Here is a 25,293-nt window from a genome sequence, read left to right on the forward strand (position 1 = left end):
TACTAGAACACACCCGTGATATCACGGGTCCGTGACTGAATTAAAGTATATAACTATGCGCAAGCCTTATTTTAGTATTAGTATTGTCATCTGATAAAGTCATGCCGATTATAAGATACACAGTTTTTCTCTGCTTTCAAGTCTTTCTATTTGAACCCGTCGAACTGAAACAATAATATTAATTATTTGGAAAACAAAAGGTCATGGAATGGAGTATTTTTTAATCAACAGCATTGTCCTATATAAGTTATAAATAAAGTTGAATTCTTTGCTTCGCTGTTTTACGTCATGCCCACTAACAAATTGAAAACTGTACCTATACGCCTTATTTTTAGTCCAGATTTTTAGTATTCGTATTGTTATCTTAGAAAGTCTTACTGATTAAAATACTACAATAGGTAACAATTTGACAATTTAGTAGTGTCAACCCTGTGGTTATGACCCGTGTATATAGCATATTAATCCTGAATACAACGTTTGGTGGTGCGCCTGTCAGATGCGGAACGTACAGATAAGGTAATAGGTAACAGGTGAATATACTATTGGTATCGGTAGCGGACTCGACCCGGAACTTCTTAATTATTGGCAATATTAATTACGTGGAAAACAAAAGGGCCTGGAGTGGTGTAATTTTTAATCTACACCTTTGTACTATATTAGTTATATATAAAGTTGAATTCTGTGATTCGTCGTGTTTACGTGATGACGGCTAACAAATTGGACCTCGTAATTTTAGTATTATAGATAAATATAAGGTATGCATGAAAGAACATATAATACATAATACAAAATACGAAATACGAGCGGAGAATGATATAATGATATAACACTTAAATAAAGTGAGAACAAAAATATTATTTACTGCAATTAAATTCTAAGTTTTTCTGCAGATTTTAAAAATATACCTAAGTTATTCAATTCTTTAATATTTCTGACAGATAACAAAACAGCACTGAAAATATGCATTAATCGGGTGAACGAATGGACAATAAAAGGTATGATGATCATGTAACATTGTATTGTGGAATTGAAAATCTCTCATTAAGCAAATGCATATGACATAATACAAACAGTGTTATGTATCGTCCATATCTAACAACAAAATATTATAAATAAATTTGATAAAAATTAATTATGATTTCAGAAATTCGGAGATGTTCTAAATTCCGTGTTGGATACAAATAATAGCGATAGCTGGAATGAAATTAATTCAGAGGTAGAGTTTGTATAAGATTAACAATTTAATGTATGCATTTTACTTTACGCGGCCTTTATTTCAATTTCAATCATTTACCTCATGAAAAGAATAACCAACTAAGTAGCTGGTCTCATAGAGGGATAAATCCTTCTTTGTAAAAATTAACTCTGACTCTAGCAACCAAATCTCTGAAACTGACATGAAAGGTGCTTGATATCTGGATTGACATTACATTTGTTACGCTTAAGGACGTGTTTTTTCAACAAACAATCGGCATTCCCATGAGACCTAGCTGTGTCTGTCTTGTTCCATACTTCTTTCTTCTGTATACATTTATGTTATCTTACTTTATTAATTAAAAATTTTGTAACTATGTTAAACGTATCTTTCCCATCTAATATGATATAAAAAAAGGGGCCAAGGATAAAAGAGGAACACTCAAACTCATATGTTTAAAATGAACGGACATCTCCATGACTCAAAACGATATAACAGATACAATAGCTATAGATAAGTGTGTCTCATGTCTTGACTCAAATCTAGAAATAGACAATGAGGGTCGGTAGAAAACAAAATTTTTGAACAGAAGAGACGAGATCGGCTTCCCAATTGTGAACTCTCCATTTCTATGTAGCAATATTCCAGCAGAGCCCGCATACGGTAAAAATATTTCCTAAATGGTACGACCAGGGCTTCCACATGTCCCTTTGGTATCTTTCATCTCACTTTTACATTCCTTTGAACAATATTGCTTTCTGTATATATGAAAACTTTTTACATGAATTTTTTACTTAAACATTTTGAAAGAATACCTTTATCATATTTTGAAAGAAAAAGTGCCAATTTTTTCATATTGATTAAATTGTGTAGTTTATAATATGTCGATTTGAAATGTCAATCCTGTATCCTATTATACTCGTTTCTTACTTACACGTCCATGTACCTCACGTTAGGCTTCTTGTGCATTTCATGTGCTTGTACGTTGCGCATATTGTGTTTATTAATAATAAAATGCAAATTCGTAAACGTTTCAATGGATGTAGCAGATTACGTCACTGGCTTTGTGACGTTACCAAATGTTGACCGCATGTCATGCCGATTAAGCCAATGGTCAACCACTCGTTCCAATGGAAAATAATCTCTGGAATAAATAACCAAGAGAGAACTGTCTGTGTTGTCCCCTATGGCAAAACGTTTTCGTTCGGTACTTGTATTACAAATGTAGTTAAATTGTGTGAAAAGGTTCTCTTATGGCACAAAATGGCCTAAAATAACAATTTTATCATAAAACACGAAAAAAGTCTCAATTTGATTCTTAAATGGTGTATTCAAAGAGGCTTAATGCTAAATAAATCAGGTTTTTCCTAAAAGTACATCATATTCGCAAAAGTAGGCCCATTTTGGACATTTTTATAACCTAAAAGCTTTAGGAAAACCTTTGCCGCCACCGACGTCCTAACACGTTTTGTAACCAAAAGATTCCAATTTTGATATAAAATTTATCCATATGTCCTTAAAAATGGTAAATCACACATTTTTACAGGAACAATCCGACAAAGGTGCATCAAAAATAATGGGAATAGTAGACGATCTAGGTAGTCTCGTTCAAAAGAATTTACTACATAATGAAACCGTAATCATTAACAAAACAAACTTAGGTAAGCTTATTTTCTAGTATACTGTCCGAACTACATGAATAAACGCATTGATACATCTTACTATATACATGTACATGTAAATTATATCTATGAAACACACCATAAACTGATAAAAAGTAAATAATTATGTTTGCGTAAACATATAAGTAACATGTTTGATTTTTATGAAAACCTTAACTCGAAATCATTAAATGGATCATAAAAAAATGAAAATAACACTGTATAATTGTATTTGTCTGAAGTTTTTCTGTTGACTTAGCTTTATCAGTCAAAAGCCGAATACTACATGTACTAGGAAAGATACACATTTCAACGTCAATATTTCATGTTTCCAAACTAGAACGCTCAATTATAAGGTATCGATGTGAGGACTTTATAATCATGAAGCTGTTCTGATTAATTTACAATATGATATTGAGGTGATGGTTATTTAGGAAGTTATACATTGAAAAGGAGTGCAGTCTTCATTATCCAAATGTTTATATTGTGGGTATTTTAAACTTTTAAAAGATGGTTTATTTTATATAACATGAAATCAATTAACTATTATATTCATGCACGTAATGAAGAGAATTTTTCTTGTTTCAGTTATAGAGGTTTCAACAATGAAGAAGAACCTTACTTTCCCGCCAGATTCAAATTCGATGTCAAAATTGATTCTTGCAGCCCAACCAACTCTACAAGGTACATTTAATTTACCGGAATGTTTTTAATATGCCCTTGTGTTAATGTATAAAATGTATACCAAAAAAATCATTTTAAAAAGTACAATAACACATCTATTGACTGCAAAGTAATTTTACAAGACAAAAACACATATTTCTTAAAAATTGTGACCGGGACAAACTCATATGTTATGTTTTTCAAGCACAACTATGTATAGACAAATTGTCAATCTAAATGAAAAACCATTAAAACAAATGTTCGTAGAAATTAGTTTGTTCTATGTCTTTAGAAATATATATAGTGCTCTATACAACGTGCAGATACCAGGGCTTTCTTATAGTTACTTTGCTACTTACAATAACTATCCACAAAGTCCGAAAGGTTGAAGTCTTAACATTGAAATATAGATGAATTGTTCGTCAGTTTATCATAAGTTTGAAGATTGTACACGTATATTATAATCAATATTCTTTCAGATACATTTTACACAGCGGCCCTCTACAGGACATTGTCGGGTATACTTCCAACAACGCCAAATAGGTATGGAATTTTTCTCTAAACCTTTACTTTAAATTGGTAATATAAAGCCATTGATTTTAATTTATAAAACGTATTTCGTGATCGTTAATTGACAATATCTTCCTCATATTGAACTAAATATTTGATCACTTTCTTCTATTAAAGGAACCAAATTCAATGGTTGTCGTTTGTTTTTTCTTTTGTTTTACCTTTTTTTTTCCTCGGGCCATTTATAAGTGACTATAGGGTATAGGTTTTACCCATTGTTGATGGTGACTGACCTATAGTTGATACATTCCGTGTCATTGTTGTCAGTTATTGGGTGTTGTCTCATTGGCAATTATACCATATCGTCTTATTTTAAGAGTATATTTATGCTGTCACTAATTGTTTATATGTGCTCTGCAACTAATCTCTCTTATAACATAGCAAAGAAATCGTTAGACTTAACCGTATGTTTTTGAAAAAAAACAGAGATTGTGAAAATATTTAAAAGTCAGGTACAGTAACTATACTAAACATATTTGTATATTTTGGATAGGGAGAACATTACAAATAAAGGCTTTTATAGGTGACTATAGGGTATAGGTTTTACCCATTGTTGATGGTGACTGACCTATAGTTGATACATTCCGTGTCATTGTTGTCAGTTATTGGGTGTTGTCTCATTGGCATTTATACCATATCGTCTTATTTTGAAGAGTATATTTATGCTGTCACTAATTGTTTATATGTGTTCTGCAACTAATCTCTCTTATAACATAGCAAAGAAATCGTTAGACTTAACCGTATGTGAAAATATTTAAAAGTCATGTACAGTAACTATACTAAACATATTTGTATATTTTGGATAGGGAGAACATTACAAATAAAGGCAAAAGTACAACAAAGATCGTATTTGTCTGATGAATACAATTTCTCGTGTAGATCGTTTAATGGTCAGTAAATGGAAACACAATATCGTTCGATTTTATTTTGAATACCTGTTTTCATAGATAATTGGCATTTTCAAATTGCAATCTTTGACGCATTGAAATGCAAATACTACCGTACCACCTTTACGTTGTATACAGTAATTTGTAGATATGTGATTGTCTTCCGTTGTTTTTCCATGGCATTGCCAGTACTTATTGAAAAGTATATGATGGATTATTGGTAATGGAAAATCTTATAATGCTTACTGAGCGATAGAGATCTTCTCTTATAAAAATATAGGTTTCGTTGTTTGTTTTTTTTTTGCATTTCAGAGTGTTGTTTGGGGTCCTTTGTTAGTCTTTAAGCCTTTTTGCTTGACGTAATGTTAGTTGTGTTATATAGATTAAGGGTTTTATATTGTTTTGATCGTGTTTTCTTAATTATATGAACAAATCGTTGATTTAAAAAAAAAAACATTACCTTTTAAAGCATGTTGAGTTAGTGACTGTAAGTTTCTATACATACACATTGCCATATTTTCCGCGCAATTTTAATATTCCAAGAACAGAATATATCTATTTCAAAAACAATCAAATACATTTCTTATCTTAAGTTATGAAAGCAAATATTTTCTTTTAGATCGGTTGGTTCTGACGTGATTTCGGTATCATTTGGCCAAGCTATTGCCAATTTAACAGAAAATATAACAATCCGATTTGAGCAAAATAAAAAGGTAAAATGTAAGCTGACTCATGTTTTGTATCATTGTATATTACAAAAGAACAATAATTTGCACGTTAGTAGAATGAAGTGATATTAAATAATTATTAAAAACAAATTGTACATATTCATAGTGATTTGAAAGGAAGTAAGACGTATTTGATAACATGATTTCGATTTGTAATAATTAAACCCGTTTCCCTTAATACCTTCATACTGTACAACCGAGACCTTTCTTCTAGGAAAACTAATCCTTTAAACGGTATGCAAAACATTTACACAAAAAGACATTTAAACATTAGTCACAATTGTTTAATGTCAACTTTTCCTTATGAAACTGCAAACTTCGTGTTCGATGAGATACACATATCAGATAATATGCTTTCGGAATACATAGTTATCATGCCTATTCTACAAGCACTTGTCACTGACCGAAAGATACCCTCTACCATTAAAGTCCAAAAACAGCATAAAGAACAATAGTACGGTTCAATTGAAACAGACTTTATTAACGTTCATGTGTTTAATTGGAAAGCGTACATGTGATATAAATGTGCAAAAGCATTTTATGTATGAAATATTTTACATAGGAGGAAGTGATAACCCTGTCGACGCACCCGATCTCTTGCTCTTTAAAGCTATTGCCATTTGTGAAGTTTTAGTTTTTATGCTTGATTTGTATCTTCTAAATAGATTTATGATATTTGAACATCGATAAACTACTCTTGTCTATTATTCATATATAAAACAAGTCTAAAAGGGTACAACATCACCAAAAACACAATAAAACGAATAATATGTTAGATATTTCAGATAACAGATATCCTTCCTCGGTAATTACACGATGACAAATGAATCATGTCATTTCAAATTAAGACAATTTGAGCGAACGCTGGAACAATTTTAAAATTTCCAAACACGGTGCAAAGACTTCAAAGATATGCCAAAATAAAAAGAGTTATTTACGATGTGAACTGGCACAACTCTCAATTCCCAAAGGTGGTGACAGTTGAGATGTTTAAAACTGCGTGGAAATACAGTACCAATAAACAGTCCTGACCGATCTAAGCTGGTATAATATTTAAAATATGACAACGGTAGAGCAATTGCAACAGAGACTGCGTATTTAAACATCCCAAAAATTGCTATACAATGAATATGTTTTAAGAATGCAGATAAGATGGGGATGTATCGTTGCACGCATCAAGAAATAAAAAAAGATAACAAAAATGCCAAATGTGCCAGTTTTAAATATGAATTAATTGCTAGTGACATTATTGCTATCCTGAACTACAGGTACAATACACAGATCCAAAGATATCTTGTGGATATTGGAACTTCAGGTAAATGTTTTAATCATAGTCTTATCATAGCGGGAGTAAAACACTGCAATGCCGTTGTCATTTCGTAATTAATTCACTATGAGATTGCTATTGTTTTTTTTTTATCTCAATAATTCTTCTTGTCTTCAGTTGTTGGCATGACACGGGTTATGTTCTTCTCATATATGTTATGATGGTATGATATTTAACCCCTAACGGGAAGGATTGTGCCTGATGTTTATATGGTGAAATCATAATCTTTCAGTCAGTTTAATTGAAGTCTGGAGCTGGCATGTCAGTTAACTGCTAGTAGTCTGTTGTTATTTATGTATTGTTGTCATTTTGTTTATTTTCTTTGGTTACATCTTCTGACATCAGACTCTGACTTCTCTTGAACTGAATTTTAATGTGCGTCTTGTTATGCGTTTACTTTTCTACATTGGCTAGAGATATAGGGGAGGGTTGAGATTTCACAAACATATTTAACCCCGCCGCATTTTTGCGCCTGTCCCAAGTCAGGAGCCTCTGGTCTTTGTTAGTCTTGTATTATTTTAGTTTTAGTTTCTTGTGTACAATTTCGAAATTAGAATGGTGTTCATTATCACTGAACTAGTATATATTTGTTTAGGGGCCAGCTGAAGGACGCCTCCGGGTGCGGGAATTTCACGCTACATTGAAGACCTGTTGGTGACCTTCTGCTGTTGTTTATTTCTATGGTCGGGTTGTGTCTCTTTGGTGCATTCCCCATTTCCATTCTCAATTTTATTCTAAATTAAAAAAAAAAAAAAATTTGTTTGATGAGGAACATTATCTTGTTATACTATGGCGTTTTCGATCTTCAAATGACCCGGATAGTCATAAATCTGTTAAAATATTTGATTTTAATCGAACTATATTTTCATTGCGGGATCTTTGTGAAAATTAGAAATAAATTATAGAGTACATTGTGTTGTTTTCAACCATTTCCTAATATTGTTTAACAATAGTGTGAACTGTAGTTATGTCTCGATTTATATGTAGCTATTTTTCAGTTCTAGAAGTTGGGCTAGTAGCGGGTGTTATCTAAAAAGGACTGAATCTAAAGTTTCTACATGCACATGTAATCATTTAACAAATTTTGCCATACTGATGAGTCCTAGCGATTTTGAAATTGTAAGTTTGAATTAGTTTACATATGTATAAACAAACTGTTGTGTGTTTATGACAAAAGTTTGTTGACGACTATGAATTTCACATAATATTGAAATAATAAAAACCTACCAATTTCCTGCGTTTAAAGCGTTTGTTTCTACTTTCATCAGGAACGCTAAAAGATATATTTATTAGATGTATTTGACATTTCTTTTACGGAAACCAGAATAAAGGAAACTTTTGATCTTCAACTACGGTATCTGATATACGAATTTTGCGTAATCAATTATCAACCGGGTATCGTTGATAACTACGATAAGTTCAGAAGCTGAGTGTTGCTTTAAAAATTATAATATACCCGTGTCATTGTTAAGATATAAATATATCTTTGCTTATGATATTTAAGATTTAGCCTTAATTGTTTATTTAGCGGAATATGGCTCACTGTTCTAAGCAATGTTTGATATATTATTTTATTCTCAAATGATTGGATGAAACTTCAAGAAAAATTAGATATTGTCATTCAATAAATAAGAAACATGTTATTCGGATGTATTCTGGATGTAAGATGTTAAAAAGATAGAATAATACACGTGTATTGTATCAAGATACACAACAGAAAGGAATTGTTATGCAGTTAAATGCGTGCACAAAACAAAGTTGTGTTTACGATAAAAAAAAAATGAATATTAACAAACTATAGAGCAATGCAACACTCTTTCAGAAACCTAATACTATGGCCTTCTGGTGTTGTCTGCTCTTTGTTCGTGTTGTTGTATCTTTGACATAGTCCCAATTTCCATTCTCAATGTTATATATCTATTTCAGACAGACTTACACCAGAGAGCCTTAGAAATTATCACGTTTGTTGGTTGTGGACTATCAATATTAGGATGTACTCTTACCCTTATTACTTACTTTGTATTCTGGAGGTTAGATGTTAAAAAGACAGAATAATACATGTGTATTGTATCAAATACACAATTGAAAAAAAATGTTATGCAGATAAATGTGTGCACAATTTAAAAAAAAGTATTTTTACGAAAAAAAGGGATATTAACTAACTAGAGAGCAATGTAACACCTTTTTAGAAACCTTACAAGTTTAGCAAAAAGTCTTAACAAAATAGGGATCCTTGTTATACTACAATTTAAGACTTAATTTGTTATATACTTCTTATACTATAATTAAACCATATGATATCCTTTCAAAAAGAAATAACACTATGAAATTGGTGGGTCCGAATCCTGGATTAATCTGCATTATGAGTGCTCAAATAATTTGATTTCGGAGTATGATATGACCATACTTATCTTTCAAACCTAATTTTTACTCCGTAAGGTAATTATAGGAAACTCGTTTCATACGACTTAAACCTAACAATTGATTTGCATGCAAAACAAGAATACGTTAATATATGGTTAAATTGCATTATAAGCATATGCCAGAGATTCGTTGTTTTGACCTATTTTATCTGTTATATAGTAGTCGATGAAATGATGCAGACATTTAATTGTTTGAAAGAATTTAATGTTCCGTCTAAATATAATGCTTTGATATAAATATAACTTTATAGCTGTGGTAGTTGAATAATGTACCTACTATTTTAGGTATGTAAAAAATGAATGGACGGTCATTTTATCGAATATGTGCGTTGTATTGATCATTGGATATTCCGTTTTCTTAAGTTCTACTAACGTCACAGACAATGAGGTGAGTATTATACCAGTTGGAATATTCAAAAGGATCATATGTAGTTCCTAAATAAAGGCAAAAGTATTTATACCATTGTTTGAATTCGATAGAGAGAAAACAAATCCGGTCTACCAGATTAAACCAATGACACACATCTCCACTATTAGAGGATAATAGGAACACTGCAAAAACAACAACAACAAAACCGCCAACATACATGGACACATGATGTTTGTTAACAGCTGTATTCCTAACTTGAACGGCTCGACAAAGTATGATACCCTACAATAGACAAGCATAATGTTAAACATTTAAAGACGTTTACACAGAGCAAGTAAAACATAGATTTCAGAATTCCCTTATTGATGCTACCTTCAATTTTAAGTTAACTAGATTTTTACTATGAACTGAAAAATAGAACAGCAAAATAAATGTAACTAAACTTTTATGTAAACGTTCACATATATATTGTTATCTGTCAGTACTGTCTTACATATCTGTTTCAGATTGCTTGTATTATAGTAACAGCTGTTCTACATTACGTGTTTTTGGTTGTATTTTTCCTCATGTTATGTGAAGGAATATCAGTAGCTAGATCTGTCACAGTTGTTTTCAAGAGAAAATCTGAAGTACGCTTTTATTTACCATTTGCATGGGGTAAGACATTTCTGCGTATTTGAAATAAAAAAAATCATCTTACTAGTACAGAATTTATTTAAAGAGTGATTATAGTAAAATGACACTATGTTCGGTTTGTAAGTTTACTTAATTTAAAAAAAATAAAGAAGCCGAAACTATTACTTATAATATAAGCAACTAGTTCAAATGAATTTAAAAAAAGACTGAATATACTGAACAGGAAATCTTTCTAAATAAGCCAAAGTTAGACCGAGAAAAGAAATGCAAGAATTAAAAGTCTACTTAAACAAGGATAGATGAACTTCATATGTGCAGCTTTTTGAAGGCTGATTCATTAACATTGAACGTTAGCAATTAGAAAGCTAAACCCCCTTTTTTGTCGTAAAGCTGCAGCGACACCATAGTCAATTTGTAGATGTGAGTCCATATATGAATTTTGATTAATTGTATATTTGATATATTTAAAGTGTGATAGAATCAATGTTGTCCCAACTTTAAAACAATATAGGTTTGATTCAAACTATTTCTATCCATGTAAGAAAAGTATTGATTTAAAAAAAAATATATCATATGCATACAAATGATACAGTAGGCAGTAACAAAACATATTTTTCTTCAGGTGTTCCGTTGGTGATTGTAGGAATAACTCTTGGAGTAACGCGCCTTAAAGGCTATCATTCGGAAAAATAGTATGTATAAATTAGTATGAATAAGAATAGAAAATGAAAAGTGTTTTATACTTTATCTACTTAAAAGCCTATGTTTCACCAACTTTAACTTCAAACAATAAAAAAAGTTTTGTTATTCAATGTTTTGAATGTTTTCTATGTTTTCTATGTTTTTTTAGTTAACCAGTATTTCGAGTTTTTATGTTTGGATTAAACGTTGATCACATGAATCAGCAATACAATTAAAACTTGTATTTCAGGTCAAAGTGTTTGACCTGATTAAAATTGAATTGTCAATTTAAGATTAACTGAAAGCTACATATTTACAATGGTCAAATTCTGAACAAAACTAAATTCTGCTATCTTAATGTAATTTTCAGTAATTTGTAATCCCTAATGCATTGCATTGATTCCATGGATCAGCCATAGTTTGATTTTTCGATTTTTCACTTTTGTCGTGTTGATAATTGGCTTTTGGTGTATATATACTTATATTTAGGCATCGGGAATAAATCAAACGTCAGTGTTTCTCAAAATAATTTTCTATTTCAAGGACATGGGTACAGTTCAATATGATTAAAAAGAATACTAGTATCAACATTAACGCTTTCCCACCAGATGTAACACGTTTGATTATGAAATGCACGATTAAACTACTGGAACATAATATTTTTTTTGTATATACAACTACAATATACATTAATATCATGAGATATAGAATATTCCAAATCAAATCAGATAAATGTTTTATCCTAAATGAAAATCTAGGGCACTACACACACACATACACGAAAAAAAGAGACTAAAACAAATGACAGTTGTGTTTTGTTTGTTTGATAATTTATTTATGGCGTATACGCTACTTCCTATTGGGACCCCGTGTATGGTTTCGAAATAGATGTATGATGAAATGAGCATAAATGAACAACTCCGTTTTAAGTGAACACAATTAAATTGATTTTTTTTCAAAGAGTCTTATAAAGTGTCTCTATTTGATTTTTGTATTATATGTTTTTAGTTGCTGGCTAAGCACAAATAATTTTGTAGTTATGGCCTTTGTTGGACCTGCTTTACTTATTATACTGGTAAGCTTATTTACAGATTATATCTCATATTTAAAGATGAAAGAAACACACAACAAATGATCTGCTTTATTAATTTAATTATCATTACTGGACTGTGGGCTTGGTAGCTTTGATAACTATTAGCATGTCCAAATGTGCTAATGTCTTGTTTATTTGAGTATTTTTCTGTAATGAATGTTCAAACATTTATTTGTACTGTAGTCCTGTCATGTAATATATGTATTACCATTTGAGTGTTATATTTAACTTTGCCATAAAAGCGCGAGTTTAGGCTAGCCACAAAACCAGGTTAGAACCACCACGTTTTCCTTAAAGCTTACTAACTGTCAAATTCATGTTCATCGATTCTAATCAAATTCTCATATTTGATTTATATCAGTGTAAAACATTGATCCAAACTATTAAAAATCAAAATAAAACAATAAACAAGGCACATGCTTGGAAATACGAAGCTTCGTTTCGTGTGTATTTGAGTCTAGAGGCCATATAATTATTTATCGAGTTGACCTCTATAGTCATCCGATGACCATATAAGCGACGTAAACATAAATATAGATATAAATAGAATAAACAAACACGTGCTGTTGAGTTATTCTAGGTCTTTTTAATTTCATACTACAGATAAAAATAAATGTTTATCATCGTTTTTACCTGTATTAGAATGTTTATTTGTGGATCGAATCAGTCAATCAAATGATTTACCTTTGTTTCACTTTCAATGTTGACATTCTCTTCCTTTAAATAACTTTACACATACAATTCACGTGTTATCCATCTCAAGCTAAGGGGTTAAATTAAAGTTCAATTGAATACGGATTCAATGAGGTCGAATTATTCACTTGCAAGTGAATTATTCATAATCAATGTTTTTTGCTTATTTCGACAAAATTGAACCTAATTGACAACTTAAAAGGAATTATTATTCCACTATTTGTATTTCATTACTGATTGAGCAAAAACATTATATAGGTTTTTCATATATCTCGTAGCTAGTGCTCCTTTAAATGTCGTGTACCGATTCAGGAAAATGACAGTTGTTATCTTATAGTTCGTTTCTGTGTGTGTTGTATTGTCTTTTGATTTTTGTTGAACTTCAGTTTTTATGTTGTTTCGTTGCTTTCCTTTAATAGTTGATGTATTTCCCTGGGTATTAATTTGTAACCTGGATTTGTTTCTTCCCAATCGATTAATGACTTTTGAACAGCGGTATACTACTGTTGTCTTAATTTACTGTAACACCTGACATATGTTCATGTAAATAAAATCATCATAGACACCAGGATTAAAATTTTATATTTAAGCCAGACGCGCGTTTCGTCTAAAAAAGACTCATTGGTGACGCTCGAATCAAAACATGTTTAAAATGCCAAATGAAGTTTGAAGTTGAAGAGCATTGAGGACCAAAAATTCCTGAAAGTTATGCCAAATACAGCTAATGTAATCTATTCCTAAGGTAGAAAAACCTTAGTATTTCAAATATTCAAAGTTTTGTTGACAGTACATTTATTATTATTAACATATCAATAATAACTCAGGTCAACACAGAACTGCTGACTACTGGGCTTGTGATACCCTCGGGGAAATAAAACTCCACCAGCAGTGGCATCGACCCAGTTGTTGTCTACTCTTTGATCGGGTTGTTGTCTCTTTGACACATTCCCTATTTTCCATTTTCCATTTTATGTATGTATAAATGAACCTCGAATGTTATTTCAAAAAGTAACGAATTTCTGAGTCATAAACCTAGACATATACCATTGATGCTTTAAGCACCATTCTTTTGTATTTGGTGTTTAGAAAATTTGAGGTTACTCTGTTACTTTGATAATTACGCGCAATCGTGATTAATGTTTTTTTCTGTCACTCGTTAAATATTATTTGAATTATTTTATTAGTTTTTCTTTTTATTACATTTGTAAGTATTTGTTTAATGAAATTAAAGTAAAAAAGTAAGAAGCTATATCTGTTTCACAATGACTTTCGATCCGACGTAATCGACAACGTCTTGGCAACGCCTATTGTTTTATGACATCCGAGGAGTGAAATAATCACTGTTATTTCACATGTGAAATTATCGTGTTTTTTTTTATTTCATTGGGAAATCTATGTAATTCATTGCAACCAATGTAATTATATCTTATATGCAATGCATTGTTATGGAAATGGTTTTCTGTAGTACTGGATAGGATAAAACTTGACTCATGCCAACTCGTTCTTTATTTAACCCTTATAGTGCCAAGGTGTTTTTTTGCAACTACCGTTGAGGCCCAAGCGATAAGCACTTGATTTGAAATTGTGCATTTTTGTCAGCTAATGTTCCTAGACACAGATAACAACCTTGTATACATAAGTCTGAGCTATGTTTGCTGTTAATAAAACACAAGTTGAGTAAAATGTCATTCATTCAGAAATTAATTTAAAATGCAATTTACATCATAACAATTATAATAGTACTGCATAAATGACAATGACTTTAATAAGCAAGGTGGGGTTGAAAAAGTGCCACACCGTAACAAAATAAACATCATAAAAATGACAAAAAAATAAAAGTGAAAAATTAACTCACCAACTTATGTATATACAAATTATATAAACACTACATGAATATTGTAATTAGTTCATGTTTAAAGAAAAATAAATGTCCTATATGAAAACACTTAAAAGGGAGGGAAATGGGAGGGTTTTCAGATCAAATTCAAAACGATCGTTTCTCTCTCCCAAAACAAAGGCGAATGACCGCATGTCCAAGCACATGTATAAATTTGATATTAATTACAGATCTCAAGAATTGACCAATCAAATAATGTAATTAGATGATCATGCATTGAACATGCTGCAGTCCTTCACTTCATGTTGATATACTTAAACAAAGAAATGTCTTCTTACGCAGATGACATTAATAAAATCAATATTATCAGAAATTCCAGCCAAAAAGTCTTTTATCTACAATAAATGTTAATTTATTGAAACATTTAAATTTAACAAAGACTAGCAGGGGAAAACTATGTTAGTATAACAACTAGTATGACAAAGATTCAGTATAATACAATCAACTAAACAATTTTTAAAAATAAACACACATATAACAATCTTACATAGTCGCCAACAAAGAAAGTTTTTATGATCTTGGTGTTTTTCCCACATATCGTAACCACAATCCCTGTCCTCTTTATCTCAAAGTGACAATTTACCTCGGCGTTTGCAGCTTTTCTCCGACAGATGAGTTTTCATGTTGCCTTGGTATTTTCTGCTATGTTTTGCCTTTTCTGTTTGCTCATTGTATTTCCTATTTGTATTCCTGTTGAATTTTTAATGCACGCTTGATATTTCTAGATAAAAACATCTTTAATCTTTTGTGTTTGTCAAAATTCTTTCGTAGCAAAGCGATTTTTCATTGAGAGAACGACTTACTAGTAATTAACAAATCAACAAATTAGCATCTATCATAATTCTATTGATATCAATTCCCTGATTGTAGATTAATATAGGAATAATACATGTTGTATTAAAAGCTATTTATTCTACACATGCTATGGTGAACGAAAGATTAAAGAAAAAAGTCAGGTTTGTATTTTTTTCAGTCTAAGTCTGTTTTAAGCGAATACGTCTAATTATAGCCTGATATATTTTTCCTTTGTGCAGATACAAGAAGATGTGGTATGAGTGCCGATGAGATTTAGATCCAAGATAAAAAATGAAAAAAAGCAACTACAGGTTAAACGGTTTTCATCACGTAGACTTGGCTCACACCAAACAGTAATCTGTAAATGGCCCCCAAAAATTACTAGTTTAGAACCATTCAAACGAGAAAATTAACGAGAAATGAGCAACATTTATGAACCACATCAACAAACGATAACAACTGGACATCAGATATGTATATACATATCTATTATTTGTACTGCATTGTTCTATTCTGCTTATATTTTTGAATTATTGCATTTGATAATAAAGTAGTGAAATGATGCAAAAGTAACATGAATGTACTCGAAGTCCTTCAATCATTGATTAGAGTTAAGGCGACACTAGTGTAACAATATGTAAAGATCTTCAAATCTCATCAAATTGATTCCGAAGAGACAAATCAAGATAAAAACAAAATTACATCTGCACCAAGAGTACCTGCTGCAATAATTAAAAGGGGTATGGAGAAAGAATTAAATCCAAATATCTCTCTGGAAAATATGCATGATAATGTCCCTATTAGCCGTATACATGTTGTGTCTGTTCAAAGTTCCATAACTCGAAATGTCAACCCGAGAAATTTAAGTCATTCTACATGCACCAATACCGACAAAAGTGTTCAGTTGACAAACATATTATCTAAGCTAAATTGAGCTAGTACACGCCATTTTAAAGTCCGATGTGCCAACATAAAATTAATACAAAAGAAAGCGTTCTTAGGTTAATGCTGTTGTAACATTGCATGCGAATTAGAGCTATCGTTTTTACGGACAGGCGACAAAATTCACTGGCGAACATTTGTATGCCATAATACATCTTTACTTTGGGCGTAAAAACTGATTTGTCGACTTGATAAGTGTGTGCTGCTGTATATAATGCATATATGCATCAACTACCATGCGAATTCACAATAAGAATAGGACATAATCATCAAAGATCAAATTTTTTTTGGAATTTTTTGAAATACTAAGGCTTTTCTACCTCAGGCATTGATTACCTTAGCGGTATTTGGCAAAACTTTTAGGAATTTTGGTCCTCAATGCTTTTCAACTTCGTTCTTTATTTGGCCTTTTTAACTTCTTTGGATTCGAGCGTCACTGATCAGTCTTTTGTAAACGAACACGCGTCTGGCGTATACTAAATTTAGTCCTGGTATCTATGATGAATTTATTTACTATAGTAGTTCTATAGGTAAAGAAGTATTTATGTTTTATAGAGCGGGTGTTAAATGTATGGTTGTATTAATACCAGTATTAGGATTATCGTGGTTATTTGGAATTCTGGCATATAATGAAGATACCATCATATTTCAGTATTTATTTGGTATTTCTACTTCCCTCCAGGTATATTTTCGTATATATATATATATATATTACTAAATATTAAATTGTTCTTTAAATGCATTACTAACGAATTAACAACATATAAAAAATAAGATATTTTTTTCAACTTTTAAAAAATAAATGCAGAATTTTGAAATAATGTTTTTTAAAGCACAGCAGCTAGTTTAGTTCAACTTAAATGGGAGTCAGATGATACCAAAATGATATTCAAACTCATATGGAACAATACAGCGAAAAAACGACTAAAACGTTAAAATAATAAATAAAAAATATCTGATATACAATTTTCTGACATGCATACAGCCTTTATGATGATAATTTCTTTTACATGAGTTGCGCGTGTGGTGAGCATCATCAGAAATTAAAAATGAAAAGAATGACACAATTAAAGGTATTAAAGAAATAAATACGATTTTGGTTATTGAATCAATCCGCAAAAACCATTCTTGTAATTCTTTTTCAAATATATGACCTAATTCAAAAACGAAACCAGGTCCGAAGGGAAAAGGGCCATTACTCTATCCCACGTGACTACCTGTGTATTTACATTTACGTTTATACATGGGGACATGCATAGCTGCAGTTTCTGAGGGTTATTTCAATACTAAATAAGTTTGACATGTTATTTTAAAAACGTTAACGGAACCAATTTTTTGGCACCCGATATGCATGTAAATAGGCAATACAATCTGACAAAGTTGACTTATCTGTTTTTAAGTCTTTTTGTTGCTTTTTTATGTTTTCAGGGATTTATTATATTTATAAGAGATGCAGTTTCAAATAAAAAGGTGTGTTCTAAAGAATTATGTATTGATAACAGTTTCAGTTTGACAAATTGTTGATTCAACAACATCCAGTAATAATTAAACGTAGTTTATTCTTATCCATAACTTACATAAGTTTTTAGAACTGATAATAACATAAACGGTACCTATTTAACTGCGCCATATGCGATATCGACACCGTATGTCCCTCCAGTTAGATTCGAGGCAAACAATTGAAAACCAAATAGTTATACCGAACTCCAAAACAAATTTGAAAAAGGGCACTCAATAACAACTTAAAAAATCTACGATATCAAGCAACCGAAAAACATTAAACCAAAACAATGCCATATTCCTGACCTGAAACAGGTATTTCCGACAAATTGGGTGGGTTAATATAAAAATGAGGAGATGTAGTATGATTGCGTATGAGACAACTATCCATCACAGTCTAAATTTATTGAATTCAAAAAAAATTGAGGCAAACATACGGCTTTCAACAATAAGAAACACCATACGGTATTGTCAGCTAAAAAAAACCGACATGAAAAATATTAAACAGTTAAATTGAGAAAAATAACGGCTTAGAATATAACAGATCAATTTACGAAAAAAAAATCAAAAGACATAAACCAACAAAGCCACCGAGCTAACTCATGAATTGGTAGAAGCAATTTAAGAATGTTTCGGTGTAAAAAATGTTTGTGAGCACTGAGCTCTCCTCCTAACCTAGTAAAGTGGTGTAACAGTACAATATAAGATTACAAGTGCAGATCTTTAAGTACTTGCAGTTATTTCTTCTTTCCTTTTAATGTATGATCGTTTATTAAAAAACAATACAATTTTGAATTATGACAACATAATTTATGCACCCTTCCTTGTTCTATTATTCACCAAAAAAAACAGAATAGAGGACATATAATCTTCACGATTTTCACTTACTTATTCATTCAGTGTTTTATTGCATTTTAGTTACACGAAGGAATCAGAAAAGCGGTGCATAGATACAGATCAAACTCGATGTTAAAAGGAAGCAGTAAAACACAGGTTTGATCAAACTTTTACATGTCTAGACGATTAAGAAACAACTAAACAAATCTCATCATGTGAATCACAATCGAAATTTAAGTTATCGATGATCCACATTGTGTTCGAATTTATCAACGCGTCTTATATTTCAATGATGATGATTTCTGCAAAAAAAGTGGCATAGCAAGAAAACCAAACGCCAAGGATAATTACAAACGCAAAGTCATTCACCAATGTACACTTGGTACAAATACATTTTGCTAATAGTGTGTATTTTACCCTACTGAAGTTTATTCATACAGGAACTTCTTAAGAAGAAACAAAAGAAGTAAGCAACATCCTTTAACCTTACTTTTCGCTATATAAATGATGTCTTCTCACTAAAAAATCTTCGTCATATCTTGATTTACATATAGAACTTGAGTCGTTTCTTCAATTTCGTTCCCTTTTCACGAATTTGACATACAGAATTATACCTATTACAGAGTGTGTACTAACATGAGCAAAACGACGGGTGCCACAAAGAGATCAGGATCTGCTTAACCTTACGGAGCACCTGAGATCACCCTAGGTTTTGGTGGATTCCTGTTGATTAGTCTTTACTTATTGTTTGTTGTGTTTCATGTACTATTGTTTGTTTCTGTTCTTTTTTAGCCATGGCGTGGTCAGATTATTTTCAGTTGCCCGCTGCATATTTAACCCCTCTTTAAGTGATAGTTTTGTAAAGTTCGTGATTTTCAAAACAAAAGATTGTATCTACAAATTTTTATTCACAGTGTATGAGTTCCAATGTACTAGGTAAAAGATCCGACATATTTTGATTCCTGTCGTTGTACATTAAAAAAATTTAAATCTTTATATTATGTTTTTCGTAGTCTTCTGGTTTACAGAACAGATTTGATTTTAAAGGTATGTTAACACTTGTTCTTGTGTCATTAATTAAATTTAGAATGGAAATGGGAAATGTTTCAAAGAGACAAAAACCCGATCTAAGAGCAGAAAATAGCCGAAGGTCACCAGTGGGTCTTCAAAACAGCGATAAAATTCCGTACCCGTAGGCGTGCTTCAGCTGGCTCTTAACAAAAAGGTGTACTTGTTCAGTGATAATAGATGTCATAAAAAACTCAGAAATATATAAATGAACTTAAATGAAAAGTCAAACAAGATTTCTAAAAGCCAGATGCCCGTGACGTGGGACAGGCGCAAACTGGATCTTTATGTCTTGTTATATGTTAAAGTACACATATGTTGCATTTCTGTTAATGTATACAATGCAATTTCCTTTTACGGCTGAAACTGTACCGTTTTCACTAAGACGTGTTGTTAAAATTATATCATAGAACAAAAAGCTCATGATATGCTTATATATTTTAAAGGCCAACATAAAGTGCTGTTCAGCAATGAGTGTTAAAACTTACAATGTATACTAAAATTATATATTACACCGTTTACATTGTAATGAAGTTCATCTTCCACTAGTTATACTGGAATCGGATACTGCGGGGGTCCTGAAGTTCATCTTCAACTAGGTATACTGGAATCGGGTACTGCGGGGGTCCGGAAGTTCATCTTCAGCTAGTTATACTGGAATCGGGTATTGCGGGGGTCCTGAAGTTCATCTTTCATTAGTGATACTGGAATCGGGTACTGCGGGGGTCCGGAAGTTCGTCTTTCACTAGTTATACTGGAATCGGGTTCTGCGGGGGTCCTGAAGTTCATCTTTCACTAGTGATACTGGAATTGGGTACTGCGGGGGTCCGGAAGTTCGTCTTTCACTAGTTATACTGGAATCGGGTACTGCGGGGGTCCTGAAGTTCATCTTCCACTAGTTATACTGGAATCGGATACTGCAGGGGTCCTGAAGTTCTTCTTCAAATAGTTATACTGGTACAGGTACTGCGGGGGTCCGGAAATTCATCTACAACCAGTTATACTGGAATCGGGTTTTGCGGGGGTCCTGAAGTTCATCTTTCACTAGTTATACTGGAATCGGATACTGCAGGGGTCCTGAAGTTCATCTCCAACTAGTTATACTGGAATCAGGTACTGCGAGGGTCCGGAAGTTCATCTTCAACTAGTTATATACTGGAATCGGGTATAGCGGGGGTCCTGAAGTTCATCTTTCACTTGTTATACTGGAATCGGGTACTGCGGGGTCCTGAAGTTCATCTTCCACTAGTTATACTGGAATCGGATACTGCGGGGGTCCTGAAGTTCATCTTTCACTAGTTATACTGGAATCGGGTACTGCGGGGTCCTGAAGTCCATCTTCAACTAATTACATTGTAATCAGATACTGCAGATTGTCTGAAATTCATCTTTAATAGTGACATTGTTATGATTACTAAATTTGATATACGTTGAAAAGGATTAATATAATCGAGTATTACTAAAATCATCACATCTTATCCGTATACATCACTAAATGCATAATTCTTTAGTACAGGTAGACCATCTCACCCTTATTAATGGAATACCTCTTGATGAAGTTTATTTATCCAAATCCACTAAAGCTTTCAAACATAAAAATGATTCACAGGACATAGATTAGCCTGCTTCCGGTAGAAAAATCTAAAACATTTAAAGAATTCTCTTTCATTTATTGAAAAATAAATGATGAGTGTGTAAGATAGAAAAGTGCATTCTTTAATTTTTTTTTAACAAGGTAACCAAATGAGTTCAGATGAATATCCATACGACAAACCAATGAGGGCCCATCTGAGGATGCGGACTTTTATTTGAATGTAAAATATGTAAGTGTGAAAGAAATAAGGTATAGGAAATTCTTTTGTAACGTTAACTTGTGAGAATTGGAAACTATAAAATACACTTAGAAACTCCAGAGAATATCAAAATGTATACGGGTGAAAATTTGGGAAGAAATAAGACTCAAAGCTTTATAACAACATTGTTAATAACACATCCCGACGAAATGTGTTATCGAAAGGTCCAAAATATTGTGGACTGAAAACCATCAATTGGATATACAACTTTAAAATTTTGATGGATTCAGTCGAGGGTTATGCCAGGCAATGGGCTAAGCGTGAGAAGGAAGACGTAGACACTCTTTCCGAGTGGATTAAGGTAGTGAGGTCGTTGATACAAATCAGAATTAGGAAACTGAATGGGTCTACCAATGCCCATGCTACGACAATCTTTAAAGACCCTTATATTGCATAACACTTATCATCTTAACTTCATGACAAATATGTTGTTGTCCCCTAAGATAAAACCCCAAACAACATCGTTTTTGTGTGTAAAACTCATTACAGTAACTGCTTGATAAACAAATTAGGTATTGACAATTCACTTTGAAACCGAACATATACCCTCACGACACTTACCAAAGAGGAAATCCTGGATAATCATAGGTCTGTTCTATCAACCAAAGATGATGAACTGGATCTTCAATCACTGTATTGGATACCTAAACTGCATAAGTCTCCTTACAAACAACGGTATATTGCTGGGTCTTCCAAGTGCTCCACGAAACATCTTTCTCAATTATTAACATCTATTTTATCAGCAATCAAAGACGGGCTTCAAAGTTATTGTGAAACTGCCTTTTCTAGAGGTGGCGAGACTCTGATGTGGATACTTAAAAATTCCAAAGATCTTTTAGAGTACATACAATCTAACTCTCTTTCATCTTGTAATAGTATTAAAACATTTGACTTTTCTACACTTTATACAAGTATTCCACATTCCAAACTAAAAGATAAATTGAAAGAGTTGGTATTTGGCTTTGTTTCATAAACAAGAATGGCCAACAAAGATACAAGTATCCTGTCTTAGGAAGGGATAAATCCTCCTTTGTAAAGGATCACTCTGATTCAAACAAAACATTCTCTGAAACTGACTTTATCAAGATGCTTGATTTCTTGATTGACAACATATTTGTTACGTTCGGAGGAAATGTTTTTCAACAGACTATCGGTATTTCAATGGGAACGAATTGTGCCCCTCTTCTTGCCGACATGTTTCTTTACTATTATGAGGATGACTATATACATGAGCTTCTTATGAAGAAAGATAAGAAGTTAGCAATATCCTTTAACTCTATTTTCCACTATATAGATGATGTTCTTTCACTAAATAATTCACAATTTGGTGACTATGTCAAACGCATCTATCCCATTGAACTAGAGATAAAGGATACACCAGATACAGTTAAGTCGGCCTCATATCTTGACTCACATCTAGAAATTGACAATGAGGGTCGATAGAAAACAAAACTTTACGACAAAAGAGATGATTTCAGCTTTCAAATTGTGAACTTTCCATTTCTAAGTAGCAACATTCCAGCAGCACCTGCATACAGTGTATATATCTCCCAATTGCTACGATATTCCCATGCTTGCACTTCCTATCATGATTTTCTTGATAGAGGGTTGTTGCTATTTAATCAAGAGTTTCAAATGGTGAAGTTGAAATCATCTCTTCGTAAATTTTAGAGACGCCATCACGAGTTGGCTGACTCTTATATATAACCGTTTCACAAATGATATCGGATATGTTCCTTACGTCGTAACTACAATCCCCTTCCCTTTCATGAATGTGACCTACCGAATTAGACTATTTACCGGATTTGTTATCTCATAAGCAACACGACGGGTGCCACATGTGGAGCAGGATCTATAAAAAAGAAGATGTGGTATTAATGCCAATGAGACAACCATCCACAAAAGACCAAAATGACACAGACATTAACAACTATAGGTCACCGTACGGCCTTCAACAATGAGCAAGGCCCATACCGCATAGTCAGCTATAAAAGGCCCCAATAAGACAATATAAAACAATTCAAACGAGAAAACTAACGGCCTTATTTATGTAAAAAAATCATGTCTGCTTACTCTTCCGGAGCACCTGAGATCACCCTTAGTTTTTGGTGGGGTTCGTGTTGTTTATTCTTTAGTTTTCTTTCTTGTGTCATGTGTACTATTGTTTGTCTGTTTGTCCTTTTCATTTTTAGACATGGCGTTGTCAGTTTATTTTCGATTTATGAGTTTGATTGTACCTCTGGTATCGTTTGTCCCTCTTTTATAACAGGCCGATACATACATAGTAGAACGAAAAACGACGAATAAATCAAATCTACATCAAACTTCTTAAAATGAACAACACAAACATCTTTAAAAAGCTGATGGTGATCGCCAGTGAATTGGACCTTATTGCTTCAGCTAACGTATTATTGAATTGAAGTTTGTTTCTGGAACTATTTGAGGAACAAAATTAAAAATCTAAATTTAATATGAAAACAAAAGTCCTACATGAAATAGCTTATGTCGTGTAGGGTAATCGATTACGATGAAATATGAAAATGTATAATTTAAACTTAGTATAATGATATATCAAAGATTACTTTTACTCAAGATGAATAAGTTTTCATGTATACCAACGTTAATGAACTTGTCATATTCCATTTACAACTTAAACTAACAAGACTGACAGATAAAACAATTGATAGATGGAAAGAATAGTTTTTCAGTTTAAACTGTACATTTATTTTGTTTTTATTTTCAGACATCAAGAATTCTTTCAATGAGAGAAAAAGAATAGTAGCGTACACCAAACAAATTGTCAAACTAGTGCATGTCTAATGCAATCAATCTAAAACTAAAATTTGATGAAATATGAAGAAATTACTGACTGTCGTATGTTAGCTATACTAAACTATCACAAAGACTATTATTTTACAGAATGTTTTGATAGAATAATTGGTAAACATACACCGAAATTAATAAGTTCATGGTCGTCAATAATGGGCCTTAATATATTTGTTCGTGGATGTTTTGTGTTGTATGTTATTCCTTCACATTTATCTTGTATACTATTTGTTAATTTAATCAGTAAAAAAAGTAGCAGAGAGAGGAACATCATCCGAGCTTGTTAAAAAGAAATATTATCTTCAAAATATCTTGGTATATTTTGATTTCAGACATATGTGTAACAAGTAATGACTGTATGTACGACACATGTATATGCAAAATAATCAGTACTTACTGTTTGTATATTTACAAGATGTTTTACACTTTAAAGATGGAATGTCTTTTGAAGATTTCATATTAATTCTTTTGTTAAATGATTATTTTGTTTGTCACAAAATAAAATCGTATTGTAAACCAATTATATATGCATTCATTCGAACTGAGGGTAAACATATTTGTATTGATACATTTTGTTTACCCTAAATGTAAATGTGATAGTACCCTATATTTAATGTATCAAATGAATATTAAAGAAATTACTTTTTC

The 25,293-nt window shown here is 31.9% G+C and overlaps 1 protein-coding gene across 1 annotated transcript; it reads left to right on the forward strand.

Moving 5' to 3' along the window:
- Positions 1-1,148: 1,148 nt before the first annotated feature.
- LOC143048573 (adhesion G protein-coupled receptor L3-like) lies at positions 1,149-25,293 on the forward strand. Its single transcript, XM_076222319.1, has 19 exons — positions 1,149-1,216; positions 2,742-2,856; positions 3,445-3,540; positions 3,999-4,062; positions 5,596-5,689; positions 6,973-7,019; positions 8,030-8,150; positions 8,958-9,061; positions 9,740-9,842; positions 10,331-10,481; positions 11,083-11,152; positions 12,150-12,216; positions 15,695-15,780; positions 17,117-17,243; positions 17,990-18,031; positions 18,980-19,054; positions 19,912-19,945; positions 21,702-21,789; positions 24,563-25,293. The coding sequence occupies exons 2-18, from the start codon at positions 2,772-2,774 to the stop codon at positions 21,776-21,778; spliced, it is 1,443 nt and encodes a 480-aa protein (XP_076078434.1). The 5' UTR covers positions 1,149-1,216; positions 2,742-2,771; the 3' UTR covers positions 21,779-21,789; positions 24,563-25,293.

The sequence above is a fragment of the Mytilus galloprovincialis genome, chromosome 10 (assembly GCF_965363235.1).
Source record: "Mytilus galloprovincialis chromosome 10, xbMytGall1.hap1.1, whole genome shotgun sequence".
Classification (NCBI taxonomy): Eukaryota; Metazoa; Mollusca; class Bivalvia; order Mytilida; family Mytilidae; genus Mytilus; species Mytilus galloprovincialis.

Bases quoted from the DNA above. Each gene is read 5' to 3' on its own strand.
- LOC143048573 (XM_076222319.1), top strand. From the start codon at position 2,772: ATGGGAATAGTAGACGATCTAGGTAGTCTCGTTCAAAAGAATTTACTA. The intron at 10,482-11,082 runs GTAAGACATTTC...ATTTTTCTTCAG, and splicing joins TTATTTACCATTTGCATGGG to GTGTTCCGTTGGTGATTGTA. The intron at 19,055-19,911 runs GTTTGATCAAAC...TGTTTTTCGTAG, and splicing joins AAGGAAGCAGTAAAACACAG to TCTTCTGGTTTACAGAACAG.